At 53.6% G+C, this 22,472-nt stretch overlaps 1 protein-coding gene across 2 annotated transcripts in view; it reads left to right on the top strand.

Annotated features, from left to right (window-relative positions):
* Positions 1 to 22,472, top strand: part of SMOC2 (SPARC related modular calcium binding 2) — a 147,633-nt gene that overhangs the window by 105,727 nt on the left and 19,434 nt on the right. For both annotated transcript variants that reach the window (XM_032837227.1, XM_032837228.1), the window contains exons 8-9: positions 1,245 to 1,431; positions 6,926 to 7,008. In XM_032837227.1, coding sequence (XP_032693118.1) covers positions 1,245 to 1,431; positions 6,926 to 7,008 — 270 coding nt within the window. The remainder of the gene's footprint in view (positions 1 to 1,244; positions 1,432 to 6,925; positions 7,009 to 22,472) is intronic.

A 22,472-nucleotide genomic window follows, 5' to 3' on the forward strand; every position in this document is an offset into this window, starting at 1 on the left:
TTTGTTTCTTAAATTCCATATATGAGCGAGCTGATACGGTGTTTGTCTTTCTTTGACTGACTTCTTTCATTTAACATCATACTTTCTAGGTCCATCCACATTATTACAAATACAGCAAAAGGATTCATTCTTCTTTATGGCCGAATAATATTCCGTTGTGTATACACCATACCTTCTTTATCCATTCATCAGTCAATGGACATTGGGGTCTCTCCATAGTTCAGCTATTGTCGATAACACTGCTATAAACATCGGGGGGCAGGTGTCTTTGAATTAGTGTTTTCTTATTCTTTGGGTAAACACTGAGAAGGGCAATTGCTGGGCTGGGTAGTTCTGTATTTAACTTTTGAGGAACCCCATAGAGTTTTGCAGTTGGCTTATTTAAATCAGTGCCACACAGATGGCATGAGATCCCCATGTGCCCGGAGGCCGTGGGGCGCAGGCTGGTCGCGCGATCAGACCACGGGCTTCTGAGTCTGATGGTCTGGATCCACGCTCTGGGGTGGCCCCTTTCCAGCTGCGTGGCATTCCCTGTGTGACTTGTGCATCCCTCTGTTTTCTCATCTACCCAGTGGCTAAATGAGAAAACCCATGAAATGACCGAGGGCAGTTCAAGCAGAGGAAAACTCTAAACAGCAACTGGTTTGTTACCTGAGAGTCAGTGTTACACTGTTGCACAGTGTAACTGTTACTGTTGCACTGTGTCTCTCTCATTGTTAACAGCAGGTGTTCCCACTGTCATTTCTAGGACTCATTGTTCTGCGTACACGCATTCTGCCGAGTGGCCCTGGGCTCACCGTGGGCTGAGATGGGGTTCCACTGTGCTCGCAAATAAGCCAGGCACATAGACGTTCACTCCCTTTGCTTCAGCAAATAAAAGTGGTGACAATATTGAAAGACGTAGAACATGATTCTAGGTCCAGCACAGATTGTAAAAAATGTTAGAAAATCCTTACAAATGGCCTTGGTGCTTACATCCCAGACTGAAACCTGGCACAGGCTGATGTCCAGCTTTTCCTGTAGTCCTGTCGTGTGTCCAGAACCGCCCGCCTCTAACAGGAGGGGACCCAGGGGCACGTGGGCCCACCGTGCCCCAACTCTCTCCTGATCTGTCTGCCCCTCTGATGGGCCAGCCCCAGCTCCTTCCTTCCCAGGTCCCTGCAGCTCTCTGGGCGTACCCTCAGGGACGCCGCGCGGAGCTGCCTACGTGCTATATGCTCACACCCCTGTCTTTCCTCCCCCAGTGTCCTCATGTGACCAGGAGCAGCAGTCAGCCCTGGAGGAGGCCAGGCGGCCCGAGAGCGACAACGTGGTGATCCCCGAGTGCGCCCACGGTGGCCTCTACAAGCCGGTGCAGTGCCACCCCTCAACTGGCTACTGCTGGTGTGTCCTGGTGGACACCGGACGCCCCATCCCCGGAACGTCCACCAGGTAAAGCTGCGCCCATGGGCCAAGGGAGGGAGGAGCCGGGGGGCAAGCCCCCATGGGTGCCTCCAATGTGGATGCCCGGCAGCCAGACCTTGCTTGGTTGCCTGACTGTTCCTGCCATGTGCTCGCTTCCCTGTCCGGGCTGCCTGCAGAAGCTGATGGCTCTGGCCGTCAGAAGCCGGAGGAAACCATCTCCGGGTCGGCTGCCAGGAGCTGCCTGTGTGAGCGACAGCAGGTGGCTATGGAGGCTGAGCTCTTTACGCAAGGTTTGCTTCTGTCGATACGGACGCAGGCTGGGACTGTGGAAACCGGCTCTGGGATCTGGCGTGGCGGGTGCTCAGGTAGCCCTGGAAGCTTCCGTGGGCTTCTGGCTTTGGCAAAGGGAGCCAAGCATTTCCCAGACTGAAAGAACTGGTCTCCAGAAGGGCTTTCTATAGCAGGAAAACAAAGACAGTGCGCTAAAGGCCAGAGCAGCAATCGCTGTGCTGGGATCTGAGATACAGAAACTGTGCTCACTCCTGCTCCGTGAGTTTGGGCAAATGGTTGCGTGACCCGAACCACAGAAAGGACTCACGGAATTTGTAAAAACACGAGTGAAGATGTGTCTGCCATTCTTTGTTATATGAAGTGGTCTCGAATGTCCATAGATTTATATAAAAACAATTATAAGTGTACAAAAATACTCTTCTCAAAAGTTATCAAATTCAGCCACTGGTTTCTTTTCTAGGACCTAGACACAGGCATTTTGACACTTCCTAAATTATTTCCCCCAATTTTTCAAGTATGACCATGAGTTATTTCAAGGAGGAAACAATCCATCCTTTCACCTCTCTGTCTGTCTGTCCATCCATCCACCCATCCACCAACCCTTCCTCCCTCCCTCCCTTCCTTCCTTCCTTCCTTCCTTCCATCTCAAATGCTGATGGTCCGCGATAGCCGATCACTATCCCAAGGACTGGGGAAAGACCGCGGACCCACAGAGCAGGTCTCCTCTCTCAGGGACTTTCTCTCCTGCTTGGGGAGTATCAGGGAAGGAGCAAGTGGCAGCACTTCTGCTGCAGCATGAGGGAGACCTCACATCCCAACAGCATCAAATCTTAGCAGCTCATACCCCTCAAAGGTGAAGGGAGGTTCGGGCTGTCTCAGCAGTTCAAGGGTGTTAATAAGCGTTTGTTGCTGTTGTTCTCTCTGCTCTGGAATCTTCACTTACTGGATTGCTTTGTGACTTATCCCTGACAGAGTTTCTAGAAGCATCATCCAACATAGTTGGGGCTTCCTTCTGACAGCAAGGAAAGCCTTCCCCATAGGCTTTCTGGGTCTCCCCCGACTGGAATGCTCAACCTGTCACCCCCAGACCACGCCTACTCTTCACGGAGGAGGTTCCCCATCATTTGGCACCAGATCTGGGGCAGGCCACCACGCCAGTGCCCTCACTGTCGGGCATGCTGTTCTAGGGGTGAGGAATGTACCAGAAACAACATGCACAAAACTCATGCTTCCACAGGGCTTCTGTTCAAATGGGAGGAGACGGACTTTAGGCAAAGCTGAGAAGTAGTTGCACTGAGTGTCAGGAAATGTACCGGCGAATGCCCCCTGCTCTGGAGGACAACAAACCAGGAAGAGGAGAGGGTGTGCAGGGGTGGGGGGGGGGGCTTCAACTTGACCTGAATGGCGAGAGATACGCCCTGGAAAGCAGATGTTGGAGTCAAGTCCTGAAGATGCTGGGGGTTGATCTGACGGGTGTATGCGGGGGCGCAGTCCCCACGGAGGGAGTGAGCGCTGCCCTGCACAGTGGAGGTCCCGGAGCCAGAACCCAGTTGTTTGGGCCCAAAGCCAAGGTGTATCAATTAGGACATTTTTCGTGTCTAACAGTGGTAACTCTGACAAGTAGGCATAAACAAGGGGCTACTTCACCTCAGGTAAGAATTACAGAGGTGGAGAAAGCTCCATTTCGGTTGACGCTGTGATTCGGTGATGTCAGTGAGGACACAGTTGTCTCTGCCCTTGGACTCTTCTCATGGTGCCAGGTGGCCACCAGGATCCAAGCATCTCATCCAGACACCACAGTATTCAGGAGATCCACCGCCCATCTCTGTCTTTCTTAGGAAGCCAACCCACCCTCCCTCCGAGTCCCCTAGTGAATTTAGTGCATGGATTGTTGGCCAGAATTGGATCAAGCGACCATGGCTAAGCCTATCACTAGCAGGAAAAATTAGTTTAAACTGATCTCTAGGGGGGTGTGGATGTTGGGAAATCAGTCCAAATTACCAACATTAAGGGACACCTGGTAAACTGCTGGCCAGCGTCAGCAGCCCAGCCAGCACCGCGGTTCCCTCTGTGACCAGCATCGTCGGGGAAGTCCTCCACGTTCCTGTGTAAATGCCCAGTCATGTTCGAGCTCCTTTCTTATGATTTTCTGAAATAATCCCTTCCAGGGAGATGCTTCATGGATTTGTCTTACATTTGGGTAGACGATTCAGGTTTTCTCCCTCAGTTATCCTTTCCATTTGTATTGGCTGATAGGGAAGAATAATTAAAAAATCCAGGACAGAAAGAAGCCATAGACATAAGAAGCATTGTGGTAAGCCAGCTTCCTTTTCCTTGCGTCCCCAAGCAAGAACGTTAAAACGTATGGATTCTGTTGTAGGCTGTGCTGAGCACGACAAGCCCACGTGGTTTGCCTGCCAGGGCAGACAGCTGCCTCCTTCTGACAGTTTCTGATCTGATCATCTAGGGATGATCATCTGGGTGGAAGCGTGAGTTGGTCCGGGTGCAGAAGCGCTTCCCGGTCCTCCTGCTTTTCGGTGTCAGAACTGACATTTGGGCTACATGTACAGATTGCCTGTGGGCTGGAGCGCAGGCACCTGCCTGAGCCCACACCGTGTGTGGCAGGATAGGATCTGGGAGGAGAGGGGCAGGTTCCAACCTGGCCACTGCTGCGTGGTGGGGGGAGCTGGCACGGGCTGTCGGAGGGAGTGTGGCGGGCTGACTGCCCGCGAGCGCATTAGCTCCCAGAGCGGAGAGGCTCCCCTTTCACATCGTCACAGCTGAGGACGGGTTCACCCATCGCCGTCGGCTCCAGGCCCTTCTAACGTCGCCCCCGTCCCAACTTCAGGGACCATCTCTCTCAGTGGCCGAGTGCACTGGCAGCGTGAGCATGAAACCACATTTCTCCCTGGCAGAAAGCCTGCTCTCTGATGGGCAAGCAGATGGGGAAGGAAGAGGTGTTCATTTATTGTTTTTTTCATACAAATAAGTTCAACACTATTGAAAAGAATGTGATGGATGTCAACCCTGAATTTTCATTTTTTTTGACTTCAAAGGCATTAATTCTATTTCTGGAGATTGCCAGTTCTGCAGGTCAAGGCACTTCCCAATATTCTTTAAAAGAGGCAGAATACTGTCATTTAAATATACTTGTTTTTATATCAGCAAAATGCTAGGATTCTTAAGACACGTTCAGGTCAAATTCGGAACAAAACCAGAATGACCAGTGTGGCTAGCTTCTGGGTCACTGCAGAGTTTGAGATCAGAACGGGAGTTTGGAAACAATGGGGTCTCTTACCGCCCACGTGAAGGACGCCGGTACTGACTTCTGGCATTATGGAGGCTCTGCACAGAGTTCCTATTACTCATTCAGCGTCCAACCCAACAGAGCAGCCTGTGAGCGTCCCCAAGGTGCACTCGGGTATTCCTAGGAGCAGGATGTCCCCAGGGACGGCCGGGCCCTGAGTTTCCAGCTCATCCATCAGGAGCTGGAACACAGGCTTGTCTTTTCACGGCTCCCCTTTGACGGGCCATCAGCTGTGAAGACGTCGCTTCTAATGTAGGTGTCAATTCCAACCTATTCCAAGCCCCCCAGACACTGACCCAGAACCTGAAATTGGGAGAGTTCTCCCGATTTAGCATGTGTCTATGAAAACAGGGGTGACCTCCCCACGGGCTGCTGCTTCTGCTCATTTCCTCTTGGCAAATGTTCGGCTCTCATCTCCCTGCTATGGTGCCGGGAGAGAGAGGAGTTCCCCTGGTGGAGACGTGGGTCCCCCTCCCCTTGCTCGCATTCTCACGACTGTGGCCCCTCTGCCACCTGTAAGGAACCCCACTGCATTTCACAAGAACATGAGCTAATGGCTTTTGATGAAAACGTGATAGCTTAACGACTTGCCGAGCGTGTCAGGGACTCTTTAATTTCAAAAACCACATTTCATAAAGACGTATTACGTTTGCGGGAGTGGGTGTCACAATCTCTATCATCAAAGAGGCCATTCGGGGTGGGAGGGCCGGGAGGGGTGCCTTGGTTTCAGCCACACCCGGTTGGCCCTGCAGGACTGGCCACCAAGGGAAGGACACTTCAAATGTGTCCCTTGGGGAGACATTTCATTCTCTTTTATTTCTTCTGATGGGAAAACAAAAAGTAAGAAAAAATAAGAATCTGGAATGATCCCTATGAAGTAAGTGTGAGCTCCCATCCCTTTCTTGGGGAGTGAGAGAGGAAGATGGGGCGGAATGGATGGTGAGAAGCCGGGAATCTGCCTACTCCCTGGAAATCAGCAACCTTCAGTCCAGGACCTCCACCCGCACCCCTGCCCGCTGGCGCACACTGTCCACCCTTTAACTACATGAGGTACGGGGGGCGGCGGGTTCTCTCTCCGTGTCCCCAGTGGCCAGGGGTTCTCCCCATGACCCCGGGCTCCCCCGTCTGTGGTACCCAGTGCCCAGATCACGGGCGTCCCTGAAGAGTGGCCCACGAGCACCCCCTGGAGACCTGGGCCAGCTGCTACCCTGTGCCTGCGTGGGAAGCCCATCAGGGACAGGGGCCTGCATCCCCTCAGCTCCAGAATCACCACGATGCCCCTCTCGGGGGGAGGGTCAGCAGCACCCACGCCTCCTGCTCCCACGTCAGGACCCACCTGTCAGGACTTCTCGGCAGTTTCTGTCCACTCCCTGTAGTGCCACGTGCCGCTCGCGCTCTCTCTCCCTCGCTCTTTCCTTCTCCCCTTCCCTCACTTTCCCTCCCCCTCCCTTCCCATCAACACCGGGACAACCTTTCGTAGCTTCAAGCATCAGATTAAGATGTAGCTGGTCTTCCAGTCATACGTAAATGTAAACTTCTGTGGTTCTTTTTGTGACTTTTCCTTCTTCCCGGCCACACCCGAGGCCTCCTCTCCCCCGCCCGTCCCCTCTGAACCACGTCAAACCCGGGACCAGGTGGTGGTGAGGAGGTCGTGGCGTTTGGCAGCCCACGTGCAAGATTTGTTCCAGAAACTGGAGGGAGACGCAGAGCCTTATTCCCTGTGCACCTTCCCATGGACTGAAAAAGAAGCTTATTATGGCAAATTGTCACAAAGGTCATAAACGGTCATAAATCAGGAGAGGTCGATGCCACAGATGTGCTGTGGGCCGAGGGCAGGTGTCGGTGCACGAGCACCTGAGAAACGGAAGACACCATCCTCTTCCAAGGGTCAAAGCCGTTTTCCTGTCCTCCCCCGCTCCCCAGGTATGAACAGCCAAAATGCGACAACACGGCCCGGGCTCACCCAGCCAGAGCGAGGGATTTGTACAAAGGCCGCCAGCTCCAAGGTGAGTAGAGCCGTCCGCCGGCACTCTGACCTTTCTGGCAGGTTTAGAATGAGAAAGAATTTCTGCAGCTCTGTTCTCACCAGGCACGTGTGGGGGCCTCAGAACTGTTGGCCAGGGACCCTCCTCTCCAGGGGCCTGTGGTGGGCAGACGTGCGGGACCCCAGGGAGGACCCCTAGGGCACGTGTGCGTCTGCTTCTCCTGCAGCCAGTGACGCTCAAGGGCCAGTCCCAGAGCTGGCCTTCCAGAGAAGCAAACACTGTCCCTTAAAATCAGAACTTCTGAACCAAAGGGATCCTTTAATTCTTTTCCCTACAAGAAAGCAGTAACTCAAATGTCATTTTCGGGCATTCCTTTTGAATTGAATCAGCCATTCAAGAAGCTGATGTTGAGGTTTGAATAAAACATGAACTCAGTCTTTGCATCAAGTGAATTTAATTACAAAGAAGTATTTCAGATTAAACAGAGGCAGTGAGTTTCATCTTACAATTATTAAAAATATGTTCACAGAAGATGTTTTATGGGTGCTGTCTTTCATCAAAAAGCACGTAAGTGTTTATGATACACCAGAAACGACGACTTCAGTAGTTAAACCTAAAGCCTTTGGTGGACCCCGTGTCCCTCTGGGAATGCACGCGGGGCTAAGAGTGGTAGCGTGGACACGGCGGCCTGGCAGGCGAGGGTCCCACAGTTTGGCTCACGGCGTGAGAGCAAGAGTTTACAGACACAGCTCTGACCTCGTGGCGTGAATTTGATGGCGTGTAAGATGCTTCAAGGCTACTCACTATTTATGTCCTTTTGGTTCTCTTTTTTTCTTTTAAATATCTCCAGATTGGGTGTGTTTAACCAAGACCTTAGAGACCCTGCAAACTGTCCTCCAATGTCTTAGCTCAGAGCACATGTTTGATCCCGGTCTTGTAGCAAGTCTGGATAAACTCCGCTTAGAACAGCGTGGTTCTTGCTGTATTTGCACTCATGTGGGTAAAGAGGGTTTTACGTTCTGAGTAAAGGTGTTTTCCTGTGTGTGAGCGAGGATAGAAACAACTAGAATAGCACTCAGGCACGCCTCCATCTGCCCAGCAACGGTGGGGATGGGAGTAGCTAAGACGGGGAGGGAGGTGGGGGCGGCTTTCCACCCTGGAGATGACTCTACCTGTCACCCTTTGCGGCCGCTGGACATGCATGTGCGGGGCCGTCTCCCGCGCGGGTCTCCCCAGCGACTTCCTTTTGACGCAGGCTCAAGGAACCTGTGATTTTTGATTTTTGTGGCTTTTCACACCGTGTTTCTCTCTGTGTGGTCGGCGTGCTCTGCGTCTCACGGGTCGGGCTCCTTCCTGCATCCGGATGGGGAGAGAGGAGAGAGACGGCGGAGGAGCACCCACAGAGCCCGTGCAGATTCCTAGTTAAGCAGCTTTTGTATTCGTGGTGTGTAACCCTCGCAAGGAGCTCCGCGATGGCTGAACTGCTCCAGGATGCTCTCGGCCGAGCGAGGTCCCTCCCTCCATCGCCTGGTGTGATCTCTCGCCTCTGATGTCAGGCCTCGTCAGGGCTGGGTGGGGTTTTTCTTCCCACGAAATGATGGCTCTGGCAGGGGCTCGGCGCCCAGAGAGCCCTCAGTGGGCGCCTGCTGTTTGTGGCAGGTCTCAGTCGTGTCGCGCGGACGTCAGTCCGCCTTTGGCTCCACGGGTCCACGACTCCGCGCGGTTTCCTTTTTGGGAGGACGGATAATAGGACGGACCCCACCACTTCTGGCTCGGGCAGTGTGTGGTTCGCACGCTCGCTGCGAGAGCCGGTCCGTCTCCGCGCGTCCAGTCTAGCTGTTCTTTAGTAAAAGGCGCCGTGACGAGAGACGGTTCTCCGTTTCCTCCTTGCCGGGGCGGGCTTGCCAGAAGCTCTTTTCACAGTGACTCGGGCCCATTAAATACCAGACGGGCCCTGATTTAAAGACGGGAGTGACTACTTGGACTGTGGGAGCAGCTGCTCGTCCCGCTGAGGAGCGTGGGGGGCGTCTCGTCGGCTGGTCCACTGTCAGAGTGTGGCCGGCGGAGTCGCGGGCGGGTGGTGAGGACGGGTCCCCGGGGCTGGGACGCCGCCCCCTTGGCCCAGACGGGGGTGGGGGGGGATTGTTGGGCCGTCGGGGCAGAGATGGCCCTCCTCGCCACACCTTAAATGAAAACCAGAGCCTCCAGGCGCACAAGCCACTCTTCACACAAACCGTGTCATGGTCAGCTCCGTACCGCTCATGACTACTTCATCATTTTGATTTTTTGGAGATAATTATCCTTATTAGGGAAAAAACAAGTGGGTCTTGGAATGACTCCAGGGTAAGGCTGTTCTTGGGGGAGGAGGAAGCTGTTGCCAGCACCGAGGCCGCTCGGACACACACGTGAGCCACATTTAGGTGGACGCGTTTTCTTCTTAAAAGGTGCGGTGTTCATATTCAGGGACTACGTCCCAGCCGGCGAGGACCCTTCATTTTCCCAGCCGAGCTGGTAACTCGCTCACACGCGGCCTGTGTGTTCCGAGCATTTGTCGACAGCCGGACGCTTATTGCCGCCATCTCTGGGGTAGTTAGGACCGTCCCCCGCTCACCGGGGGACGCGCGGCCTCTCACTGTGGAGCGGGGTGGACATCTGGCCTCATGGGCCCCCTGTTGAGAACTGGGTTATTATTTAGGCGCTTTGATTCCATAAGTTTCCTTACAGGGCCCAAAACTGTGTCCTGACAGAAAAACCTAGTGTGGTAGACATTTTAAAGGTTTTATTTTTATTTATTTGAGAGACAGAGCACACGCAGGGGAGGGGCAGAGGGAGAAGCAGGCTCCCTGTTGAGCAATGAGCCCGATGTGGGGCTCAATCCCAGGACCCAGAGATCGTGACTGAGCTGAAGGCAGACGCCCAATGACTGAGCCCCCCAGGCGCCCCGACAAAGGCATCAGGGAATGCCTTTCCCGTCTACAAATGTGCGTCGGTTCATCTGTCCTGGCGTATTTCCCTCACATCTCTTCCTACGCCCGGCCCATGCACTCCAGCCTGCCCGCGCCCTACCCCTGGTCTCCCGAGGGCCCTCAGCTCTGTGAGGGCATGGGAGACAGATGTGACTCTCTGTGCCCAAGCCTGCTGGGGCCCCTTTCCCCGAGACTGGTCCTTCACTGGCTCACTGTCTGCACGTGGCCGCCAGGGTGTCACTTTCCAGGGAGGCTCTCCTGGGCTCTTGTCCACTGGGCATGGCCTCCGTATGTGTCCCGGAGGCATCCAGGGTCCATGGGCTGTGAGCAGGTGTCACACACCTCTGTGGCCTCTGAGAGGTGGGGCTGAGCCATCGGAGCCTGGCCAGCTGGCAAAGCTCGGAGCACGCCGGAAAAAGTGTGTCTGTTAAAGGTACTTGGCCGCGATGCTTTCCTGCTCAGTCTTGGGCTGCTCTGCACTGAGTGATACTGTGGCCTTAGCATCTGTGGGTGGCTTTGCTGATTGGAAGGGTGGGCGGCGCGAGTCCCTGACACCTGGGGGTCTCCCATGGCGGGAGCATGGCCTGATGGCTAAGAGCCTGTCGTTCCTGCTGGACCTCCCCGTGCCTCCAGGAGAGAGGAGGAAGGGCACGTCTCCTTCTCTGTTCTGGGCAGCACCTGCAGCCTGTGGACAAGACCAACAGACCCACCCTGTGGCCCCTCCGGCCCCCAGAGGTCCCCCACACATGCGGACTGCAGGCACGGGACGCACGGGAGGCAGAAGCCAACCGAGGGGCGGCACCTGCCCACGCCGCGGCCCGGCTTCCAGTCTGCAGACACAAGAATCCCTCTTGAGGCCCCTCCCATGATTGTGGGTGTAACGGAAGCTTGGATTCAGTTAGAAACCCTAAAAGCATCCCTGCATTCTTTTAAGTAATACTTTTGCTCTATTCTAACTTTTTTCGAAGTGAGCTGCGATTCTCTGAGGAAGCATAAAGTGACCCTCGCCTTGCCCTGAGCCCGGCTGCAGCTACTTTTCTAAAGGCGGTGATTCTCTCTGGGTCGGTCCGTGTTGTGAATGGCAAGAGACCATCCTTTCTGCGGCCGAGTGACACTGCACTCCGTGTGTGTGAGTGTGTTTGCCCACATGTGTGCACCTGCCCCTCGTCCATTCGGCTGTGGGTGGACCCTCGGGCTGCACCCATGTCTCGGCTCTTACAGATGATGCTGCTGTAAGCACCGGGGGACCTGCATCTCTTGGAATTAAGGTTTTAGTGTTTTCATTGTGTTTGGTAAATACCCAGTCGTGCGATTCTGGGTCGTAGGGCAGCTCTAGTTTCGACTTTCTGAGGAGCCTCCATGCTGTTTCCCAGAGCGGCCGCCCCAGCTTGCATTCCCACCCGCAGGCACGGGCCTCCCCCTCCTCCGCGTCCTCGCCAGCATTGGAGCGTCCTTCCGTGTGTGCCGGCCATCTGTAGGTCTTCTTGGAAACACGTCTGGTCAGGTCTTTGCCCATTTTCAATCACATCATTTGTTTTTCTGGGGTCGACTCGTAGAAGTTCTTTATGTATTTACGATGTTAAGTGAAAGAAGTCAGACAGAGAATGATGAATACCGTGAGATTTTACTCCTACGTGTGATTTAGGAAACAGACCAAAGAAGAGACAAAGAAAGAAACACACTTGACTGCAGAGAGCGACCTGGTCTGCAGAGCAGGGGTGAATGGGGACAGGGGAGGTAGATCAAGGGGTGAGGGGCACAGAATTCCAGTACAAAGTAAGTCACGGGGTGAAAAGCCCGGCAGAGGGAGTGTAGTCGGCAGTTCTGGGCTAGTGTTTGCGACAGACGGTGACTCTGACGCGGGGAGCTGTGTGACGTGCGGACCGGTGGCACCGTGGCCCCCCACCCCGAAGCGAGCCCAGTGCTGTGGCAGCCGTACCCCACAAGCAGGGAGGCAGCTGGACCCTGAGCCTCGCACCTGCTGCAGGACCCCAGGAAACCCCCGGGTTCACTTCTCTCCCACAGGGACCCCACAGCCTTCAAGGCTCTTTCAAAGATAACAGGAGACATCAACAGTTCACCCGTTAAAAACATCAAATTCTATGATTTTTTGTCAGATCAAATACTGAATTCAGAGACCTGTGCCTCCCCAATTTGAGCTGAAACAGAGTCTGATTTTGGACGACAGCCCTCCACCCGTGCATACGGGGCGAGCTTGGGGTCCCACGTCTGTGGGGGCTCGTCTACCCAGCTCTGTCCGTGCTCAGTCGCTGCTCGGGGGCTTTCTGCCACGCGGCTGCCGAAAGCCTGGGTCGGGACAGAGCGGGGCGCTGTGTGGGAGACAGGACCTCATCGTTCTGTAGAGAGCTGTCTGGTGGCCTCACGGCGAGCCATCCGTGCTTGTCACCTCAGGGGTGAAGTTTGGGTTTGCATTTCTGGCTGTGCTGAGGACTGAGTCCCAACACGTGGGAGAGAGACTAGAGCTGCTGTATTTGGCTTCTGACCAGTGAGCTTGAGGGGTAAGCGTGAAATGAAACTTGTAGGCAAATAGGGTTATTAAATCTTTAAAAGCAAATTGGATTTTGTAGGATGTATGATGAAGAAATGGGCCTTAAATCCAGTTTAGGAGAGAGTGCCGTGAGTGAGAACTCAGTGAAAATCACACATGTATTTTCCATCCTAAAGGCTCAGTGAGGTGGGGATCCCGGGCACGGGTCAGGGGTTGGGGGAGGGCCTGAGAAGACGCTGTGTCCAGCTCGCCGGTGTGTTCAGGGAATCACTCACAAGGTCCCGGAGGACGCGGGGACGTGTCCTCAGTGAGACCTTCACTTAGTTCAGCTTTGTCCGTTACCTGAAAGCAGGACGTCCCGGCGAGATCTGCTGTGAGTCTCAACGGTATAAAGAAGACATTACGGTTAATTCATGTGGAAGCAGTTTTGAGCATTCCCAAAGCAAAACTCCCTTGTCTTAGAAGCTCCTGCTCGGTGAGTGTGTCCTGCGTGGCCCGCGTGGCCCGCGTGGCCTCCACGTCCGCGGGTGAGCCCACTGCCCGCCAACGCCGGGCGGCAGGGACACGGGTCTCCTCCTTCTCAGCGCGCCGTCGGCAGATCGCCTCCGGTTAGGGACGACGGCTTCACAGACCGGTGTGCCCTGAAAGCGACACTTCCGCGGAGCCTCGCAGGCGTGTGTAAAGTGGGCCGCTTGGGCTGTTGCGTAGGAAAGCAGATGGGATGCGGGACGCGGCGGGAGGCACGTGCGAGGCAAAGACTCACTGGTCCTAATTGTGCCGCCCTTGGCAGAACTCTTAGTGAGATTTTTATTAGAACATTTATTTAGTTCAGTTGATATTTTTTCTCCATTTTTAAGAGGACGAGGAGAAACTGGAGGAGGCTTGGTGGAAAATTGTGGGAATTACTCATTCGCAGTAAAATAAGAACAAATAAAGACAAGTTAAGGAAGCAAAGGCTTTTTTTCTTTTTTTCAGTCTTAACACGCAGAGGAAAGACTAACAAAGGTCAGCTGGAAATTTGAAGTTACTTACAAGGAGGTGCTGGGCACATCCTCCGTTTATTAATATGTCCACAGCTGAGTGAGAAAATGTGAGCGTTAAGGTCCCTCCTCAGCTAAGGCACGGAATGTGGAAAGGGGCTTCCTGGGTGCCCGGCCATGCCCGCAGCACCTGGAAAGGTCTAGCTCGTGCAAACCTGTGCACAAACGTGCAGTCACGGCATGCGGGAGGCCGAGGAGGCCGTGTCCTTCCCATCCTTCCAGGTGGACATTTAGGACTCATGGGTTAGAAGCCAGATCGCTCTGTCACGAGCCTCACAGCTACCTCGATGTGTCCCCTTGCTTTCCACAGCATGTCCCCCAGCGTCTCATGGGCGGCCCTCAGCTCTCTTCCCTGGTCAGGCCTCCGAGTGGCCTCCCTGTGGGGCTTCTGTCCCTGGGTCACCTAGCTGCTGTGGGGGCAAGGAGGACATGGGCCTCCCCTGTGCTGCTGCTGGGGACGGGCCCTGCTACCAAAGAAGTTGAAGACACCGGCACGTCCCAGAGGCGAGGCCCTTCCCTCTGCTCTGCACCAAGAGCCCGTGTCTCCATCCTTCCAAAGCCTCTGCTCCAGAAAGGGAGGCCCGTGTGTCCTGAAGCGGACGCGTGACGTCAAGGGGCTGCCCTCCACTGTGTCACAGGGACTGGCCTTCCCTGGTGTCCACACTGTGGCTCTCAGGAAAATGCGGTCCCTTAGGGCGCAGGTCATCTGACATCTGTCTCTCCCGTCCGAGAAGAGGGACAGTTTCCCAGCAGCCCCGGTCGGGACGTGAGTATGTGTGGGGGAGTTTCGAGAGCAGCAAGTCAGGCCTCCTGAGAACAGCCCGGCCGCCGTCTCCGTCTGCCTTGGTTTAAGCGCCCACGGCCACCAACTCACGCTCCAGCGTGGGCTTCGAAGACGGGACCCCACGTTCTCAGGTTTGCGCCGGGTCCTGCCAGGGCGCTGGGTGTGACCCGTGTGGACACACCTTATTCCGCGTCGGGTCCCGAGGAGCTGGAGTCCGGAGTGACAGTGGCAGTAGTGGGTTCGGGAGACCACACCGAGGGAGAGAGAAGACGTGCACACAGTTCAGGGTGTCTACCAGACGCGTGGTTAGAAAGATAGGGTCGCCTTTTTTTTTTTTTTTTAAGTTTTGAATTTCTAAAGCTCAGTGTCTCAGCTGACTTCTCGCTCCCCAGCGTGATCGCACAGTAAGTACCTTGGTTTCAGAACATCTAGGCGTTTGCCGCCGCAGCCGAGCCCGGAGAGCTGGCGGACCTGCCCCTGCCGCCGTGGGAACGCTCAGGGCGCACCTGCTCACGCAGACACCTGTGGCTTGGCTCCCATGCTCCTTCCAGAAGGAATCTGAGCTTTAACCCAGTTTAAACAAGTTCTGTAAAATGGTGGGGAGTCCCATCGATGACACTAGTACACACACTCCTGGTCGGTTTGGCCTCTGCTCCGTTGAAAGCCGGATTCTGCGGAAGGGAGAGGGAGTAGGGTTAGACACGCATTCATCATGGGACAGCGTCTGCCGGATTGACTAACAGCGTGAGCTCTATTTCAGAGACAGTTGGAGTGAGTGGGGAGGACACTCTGTTCTCAAACACCATTAAGTCATTTAAATTCAACTGCTGTCCTATGGTAAGCAGTTTTGTCCCAAACAACCACTTTAAAAACCTTCCAAGTGTAGGGTACCCTGGAAAAAACAAATTCGTTTTAACTGACTTACGACTCACTTTTATTAACGTTGGCATCCCTCGTAGCTCATCTGGATTTATCTGGCCTGTGCCAGGACCCGATCACAGAGCTGACGTACTCCTTTCAATAATCTGCTATGGTATGTGACGCGGGCCCAACAGGGGGTCTCGGTGCCCATGTCTGCCACCAGGCTGTCCCCGTGACCCGTCCGTGGTAGGACCCGGCATCGGCCGCGGCTGGAGAACCCCTGGTACCGCAGCTGCAGCTGGGCTCTTCCGTGCTCTGCATCTTGAGTCCCGTCGTGGGAACGGCCGGCCACCGGGGCTGGTCCCCACACCCCTTCCTGAGTGCGTCCTGATCATTCTTCCCATGGGTCTCACTTCCTAGACGGGCTGCGGGCCCATCGAGGCCGGGTTCAGGGGCGCCAGGCATGCGGGCCTGGAGTAAAGGGGCTGCCGTGGGCTGCTGTCCGTCCCTCTTCACCAGGGAAGCCGTGCGGGCGCCGTCGACTCAGCTGTCTCCCACTGCATCCTTCGCCGCGTCTTGCAGCTCTTCTCCGTATCCTCCTGGTTCTCCTGTTTTTAAACCCAGAACAGTCAGAGCCCCAAAACGGTGCTGGGCCTTCTCTGTTTTATATTGTTGTTATAACTGAGAATTCCTTTCTTTGCTAGCTTTGTGAGCAATGTTTGTGGGTGGCAATCCTGTTGCGCAGATGGCCCCGGGCCGGAGTCTGGGGACACAGAGACACTTAGGCCAAAGTCTCTAGACTCTGGGAGCCAAGATCGCAGTTTTATGGTTCCCCGACCGATGCTCTTAAACAAGACAGCAACATTATACACAATTAGGAAAATTAAGGAGATAGATTGGTGCATGATAAAATTTCCCCTTAATGCCTGAAAATGTCATGGAATCCTCCTTAAAAGCTCTGTTCCAGGTTCTGGGCCAAGGTCAGGAGCACTTCGCCCTTGCCCAAGTAGTGCCGCTGGAGTCAGGACTCTCTGGGGAGCGTCGTCGCGCTGACACGGAGCAGGGCTGGGGGGTCAGAGTGAAAAATCGCTCCTCTCTGAGCAATCGTGAAGGGAATGGACACAGGCAGAATCCAGTCAAAGCTGGAGATTGGCCAGAACACAGGGTGATTACTTTTTAGAATTCAGGCCCAACTAATGAAAATGGCATGGCTGCTGGTAGAAATGGAGCTACATTCTTCCTGATAACTTAATTCTTTAAGAATTTCAGGGGACAAACCGAGACCACAGCCCTCAGATACATAAGCCCTGTGTCAGGCTACTTGGACGCTCCCCGATGACCAGCGAGGGTAGGAAACTTTCAAAACCTCTTTCGTAATGAGTAACAGCAGGCCATGGAAACCTCTAGAATGTTTTCCCTGACACGATGATTTAATTTTATTCTTAGCTCCCTCCTGACTTGTCAAATCAAGGACAACTTTTCAGAAAAATCAATGGTTTCTCCCTCTGACAGAAAAGGATAAATGGACTGTTCCTTGGTTGTTAGGTAACTTCTAGAAATGCCTGAGATGCTTTTTTTGAGAGTGATTCCCAGCAGACTAGTTTTAAAACTTTGGGTTCTCATCCTGTCTTTTCTCTGCACTTTTGCTTATTAAATTAAGGAACATCTTTGCAGTGTGTAGTGCCCTGTTTCCAGCAGGGAACCGAGGCATCTCTCTGCTCAGAGCCGGACACCTCAGAATCGGACACAGAACTGCATTGTCATCAGATTCCTGAAATTCAGGAAGTCTTAGATTTCTGATTGTTTTTTAATCATCAGAAAAACATGCATCTTCTGCTATAAAAGACCACTCTTGGTAGCATCCTTTGATGGACACTTAGAAGTCCTGTTGAAGTCAATATTTGTAATAACCACTTGTTACTTATACACAGTAAATTTGTTTATTCAAATGCAAGGGAATAACCATCTTTGTAATTTCTCTAATGGAGAAATTATTTTTGAGGCAAAGGGAGGAATAAAATAGGTGTCAGACAAATAGATACCTGTGCATATCCCCATTCCCTGTGGCCCTCCCCTCTTTTTCTAGTCATTTATTGACATCACTCTTTGTTGTGAAGTGAACCAAGTCTTCTGGCACATGCTGTTTTCCCAGAATGCACCAGGCCTAGAGTCGACTTATGCCTGACTTCTGACCACTTTACCTCAACTCGGTAGAAGGGAGCTGGTTACCCTGTCACAAGGGAGCCGAGCCAGAGTAGAGCTATGACCACAGTCCTTGTGTTCCCACCATTAACTCCAAGTCCTTTCTGCTTTATGGTCGTGTTTCTGACGTCAACACCTCTGCACGGTCTCCCTCTCGAGGAGCAGCTGACATACAAAATGCCTTATGGGGGAAGCAGATGCTGTTGAACCTGGGACATATGGTCCATAAAGAGGGAAGTCGGATGTGGAAGGCCATTATTCCAGGGCTCATGAGAGCGCTTCCCTCCCCTCTGAGCACAGGACAAGTCCAGAAAGCAGGAACCGCTCGGGTTCTGTGCAAGAAGGAGCGTGCAGGCAGCCAGACTTAGTAAACTCAGGGAAGAGCCATCTTTTTGGAAGCCCTTCTCTAGAGGCAAGGTTTTCATTTTCACAGCGTGTGCATCTGGACAATGACTGAGCTCGATTTTTGCATAAATGAATACAGATTAAATGAGCCCTTTCATGATCTGCTGGCTATTCCAACTGGGGCATTCCTATAGAATTCCTTAAACACACAAAGCCAGAGAAGCGTGATTTGTGAAGCAAACTGAGGTCACCATGTGATACTCTAAAAGGAGAAACAGGCTGGAGGTTTGGCAGGATTCAGATCAGGTCCTATTAAGGAGTTTGGACTGTATCCTGGACGAGTTTTGCAGAATTAATTTTTTATTTATAAAATCACTGACAGGGTTGTGGCTGGTGAGTCAGAAGCACCTAAGACAGAGGAGCAAGGGCACCAGGAACCGAACAGCACTCGTGCTCATGGAGGTCAGCTGAGAACTCAGTGGACAACAGCGCAGATACTGTGCCCGTGTTCATTCACGCAGTCATCACAATGGCCCGTGAGGAAAGGCCACATGAGTCTGTGCTTTGTAGATGAGCACAGTGTCATGAAGTACCTGAATCTGTAGCATGAGGACCTCAGCACAGTGACCCATGAGCACTGAGCCTCACTCGCGTGCAGCCAGTCAGAATGACACACATACACTCACACACACACACGTATTTGCAAGAATCTTACTGGAACGAGATGCTCTGTGATATGGCACTAGGATAAGGTGGGCAGCAGTGAAAGCATTCTGTGATTCATTATTAAAGGAATCAAAATAAAACTATAATAAAGTTGTTGTCCCACAGCACGGAACACACATATACTGCCATCATCTCCCCGTCATCACCACCACCATCACCATCACCATCACCATCACCACCACCACCAGCACCATTATCACCATCATGACCATCACCACCATCATCACCATCACCACCACCACCATCACCACCATCACCATGACCATCATCACCATCACCACCACCACCAGCACCATTATCACCATCATCACCATCACCGTCATCACCACTATCATCACCATCACCACCATTATCATCACTATCATCGTTATCACCACCATCATCATTGTCATTGTCACCACCATCAGCATCATGAACGCCATCATCAGCACCATCACTATCACCACCACCATAACTCCTACAAACACCAATTTTATGTCCGATGTGAATGAAGCTCAGTTTACCAAAATCAACGCAAATGATTTGAACTTTCCCTCCAGTTCTCCCACTTTGTATCACTGGGGCTCCTGTGTAGGGTTTGCTGCTAGAGATAGCAAGATACCTGGGACTCCCAGGCCACCCAGAATGCTAAGTGTCCTTGCGTGAGCTGCGATCTAGCCTTAGCTCTGGCTTATTTGGAAGGATGGTCTTGGAGGGCTGTAGACCAGGAGATCTACCTTTCCTCATGCCCTTTCGGGTTCCATCCAGCAGAGGTTATGGGATGCTAGCACAATCCAGGCTCTGCTCTGAGGTGAGGACCTTCAGATCCAGAGAGGTCAGGTGACTTGTCAAAGGTCACCCAGGCAGTGTGGGGTGCCTCTTGAATCAGAGACCTGCTCTCGTCTGTATTATCGGGCTTCTGGTCTCCTTTCATCATGGCATTTGTGTTTGTGGTTATATTTTTTCTGCTCTTTCTTCTTTACCTCTTACAAGTAAATGGCACAGACTCAATGCATAGGAAGCAATGAGCTGGCCCTGAGTTTGCCACTTGGTTCCGTGTGCCCCCTCCCAGGAAGCTTCCTTTCCTTTTGAGTGTTGAGGGAGTACATCCAGCAAAGGCAGGCCGAGAACTGAGCCCTCCGTGGCCGTGGGCCCTGGGGCAGGAGACTGTGACCCACATGACAAGCCCCCACCCACCGGAAGGTGCAGCGGCCCACCCCCTGCAGCTCCCCGGTCAAGGACGCCAGCTCGTGGGTGCAGGGAATGCAGACAGACAAGCTCTGGGTTTTCTCAGCGCGAAAGGCAAGCAGCCCTCTGAGCAGGGAGTGAGTTCTGTGTTTACACATGTAATAGCCTGTCCAGGCCCTCTTGGACACTGGAGTGAAGACATCACTCTGGCTTTCATAGTCTGTGGGCTTTGTTGAGACAAGAGCTCCTCACTGAGAACGGTAAAAATCAACAGTCTGCGATGTTGGTCGTTGGAGAAATCACCCAACAGCCAACCAGAGACGAGATCTGAGCACAGGAGAGGAAGCCCGTCGCAGCCCAGAGTTGCACTGCTTGTGCTGCTCCGGGATAGAAGTCGAGTTCTGGAGGGAGTAAGTGAGGCGAGCCGGGTCGGTCAGTGCAGGCCTGCCTCGTCTCGCCGGGGCTCGGAAGCTGGTGCCGGGCCGGCCACGACCACCTGGCTATGGAGGCCGCTGCCATGTGGGGCTCCATGATTGGCCCAGGTCATGATTCTGGGGTCCTGAGATTGAGTTCCGCATCAGGCTCCCTGCTCAGTGGGGAGCCAGCTTCTCCCTCTGCTGCTCCCCTTGCTTGTGCTCTCTCTCCCTGACAAAGTGGCCCAGGGACGTCTGGGACACAGCTGCATTTTTATGTGCATTCTGTTAAGAACCAGAATAGACACATTTTATAGGGCTTGGCCGTAACCTTCGCACAAACGTGCCTGTGGCCACTTGGGTTTCGTCTTTGTTGGCTGCGACTTTCTACGCCAATCTGCACCGTTCGGGGCCATAAAAGGCAGTGGTCCCTACTCTCTAATTATCGCCCATGAAGAAGGGCTATGGGTCAGTCATTCTAAAACTAAACATTAGCCTTTACTGGTGTCTGGTTAGCACTCCCGTAGCCGCCGACCTCGTTCTGTTACCTACACGTGTGTCTCTCAGCCTTCGTGGGTGGCTCCCCGGGGGGGCTCCAGGCCAAATCAGCATCCTCACTGGGATTGGCTGAAGGACACCTTTGGCTACACCTGCTCACAGACCCTTTTAGGCTGGAAACACAGCCTAGAGACTCCGGATCTCGACCCCCCAGTTCTGTGTGCGTGAGTGGGCCCCGGATGGCATTTGGAGAACTTGGCGGGCCACCTCTGTGAGTGAAGGCCATTCTTCTGCCCAGTGTGTTATGGTTAGACTCCTAATTGATGTGATTCTCAAAGCAAACAGCTCCTCATTTACCAACTTCAGAGAAGAGATGCGTTCCAGGCCCCTGCGTTGGGAAGTAAACCGTATTTATCAAAAACTGAGAAGACACAGCAAACGTGCAGGAGAGAAATAGACACTGATCTTCATCTTTTTGCCCGGGGACTTTGGGCAAGCAGTGAGGTGAGTGTATGAGCAGCCGAGTGTCCTCTAGTAGGATCGGTGGGATTTGGGGCTGCAGGTGCAGGGGTCACACCCTGCGGAAGCCGAGTCATTGGTCAGGGCGTGGGCAGGGCTGCGGCCAACCTCACGGCGCGGCTCACATGTTCGCTATAGGACATGTTTCTCTTCGGGTTCGGTATCAGCAAGTGGCATTTTCTCTCCGACCTTCTGGTGGACGGTCCATCTTCAGGCAGGCTCTGGACTCCGATGCGTGGCTGCATCCACACCAGATGTGTCTTCTGTGTATTAACCTGACTCTCGTTCCCACTGGCCTCCCGTAGCTTTCCGTTTTCTCTGTCCTGATGTCCTCCTTCATTTGAACTTGGCTCGTCCTGCGATACGGGGCATGGACCCAGGAAGGCTGAGTGAGGCTCCCCAGCCCAGCAGTGGACGCAGGTGCACCCAGACACCTTCGTTCCAAACCACGTCCATCGGCACGGTCCTGCCAAGAGCTCCCGCCTCCATCCGCCAACTTTCTTACATTTTAAAAGAGTAAAGATGGGCGGGTACAGAAGGAGACTGCCAAGAAGTCCTGGGAAGGAAAGCTTCCCCGATGCGTCCAGCTATGTTGTGATCCGTGGGCAGAGTGTTGAGGAGGGAGACCCGTGTCTTACTGCGAAGCCCGGGGTCGGCCGATGCTGGTCGTCATCTCTGTGGTTGGACCTGAGCAAGGAGGCAGGTTACGGTGGATTCCACCCCAGCTGATGGGTGCGCCTGTCGCCGTGAGGGTTCATGGGGGGCTCTGGCTCGAGGGCTGTGGTCCTTGTCCGAGGGGACGGCAGCGGGGGGCACTCAGGGGACGCCACCCTGTGTGCAGGTGTGGCTGTAACTGCCACCTACCCCCCGCCCCGGTCCTGCACAGCCATGAGGGGAGGGTGCACGCGGCCTGTTCAACCTCCAGCGCCATTGTATTGGGAAAACAAAGTGCCTACAAAAGTTTTTGGAGACCGAACAATAAAATCCAGTTGCCCTCGGGGGAGAAGAGTTCCCCGTTCTGTGGCCGCCTCCCAAACGAAAATATTGGATTGTAGGAAACAGTTCTGCCTTAAAGTAATGCAGCTGAGCACAAACAAACATCGGGACGCTGAGGGGAAGCTCCCCATTCCAGAATGAAGCTGGTCCTGCTTCTGCACGCGGCCACAGTCCATGGCCGTCTGCGGGCCGGCGGGGAAATCTGCAGGGACACAATACGCACTCGCAGTTTCAATATTGAGAAATGACTTGAGTGTGTAATTCAGAGAAACAGTGTTAAGTGTGAAAATGTGAAACCCGCGGCGTAGATCTGATGTAAGTTATCCTTTCTGTAAGCCCTCACCTCCTCACCATGTTTGTTCATCTGGCCGGGCTTCCAGAAGGTTCTCCGGCAGATCTGCAAGCTTCAAGCTGGACAGGCGATGGGATCCCACGGACTGATGCTGTCCGTCCTCTGAG

The sequence above is a fragment of the Lontra canadensis genome, unplaced genomic scaffold (genome assembly GCF_010015895.1).
Source record: "Lontra canadensis isolate GAN:19392208 unplaced genomic scaffold, GSC_riverotter_1.0 scaffold97, whole genome shotgun sequence".
Classification (NCBI taxonomy): Eukaryota; Metazoa; Chordata; class Mammalia; order Carnivora; family Mustelidae; genus Lontra; species Lontra canadensis.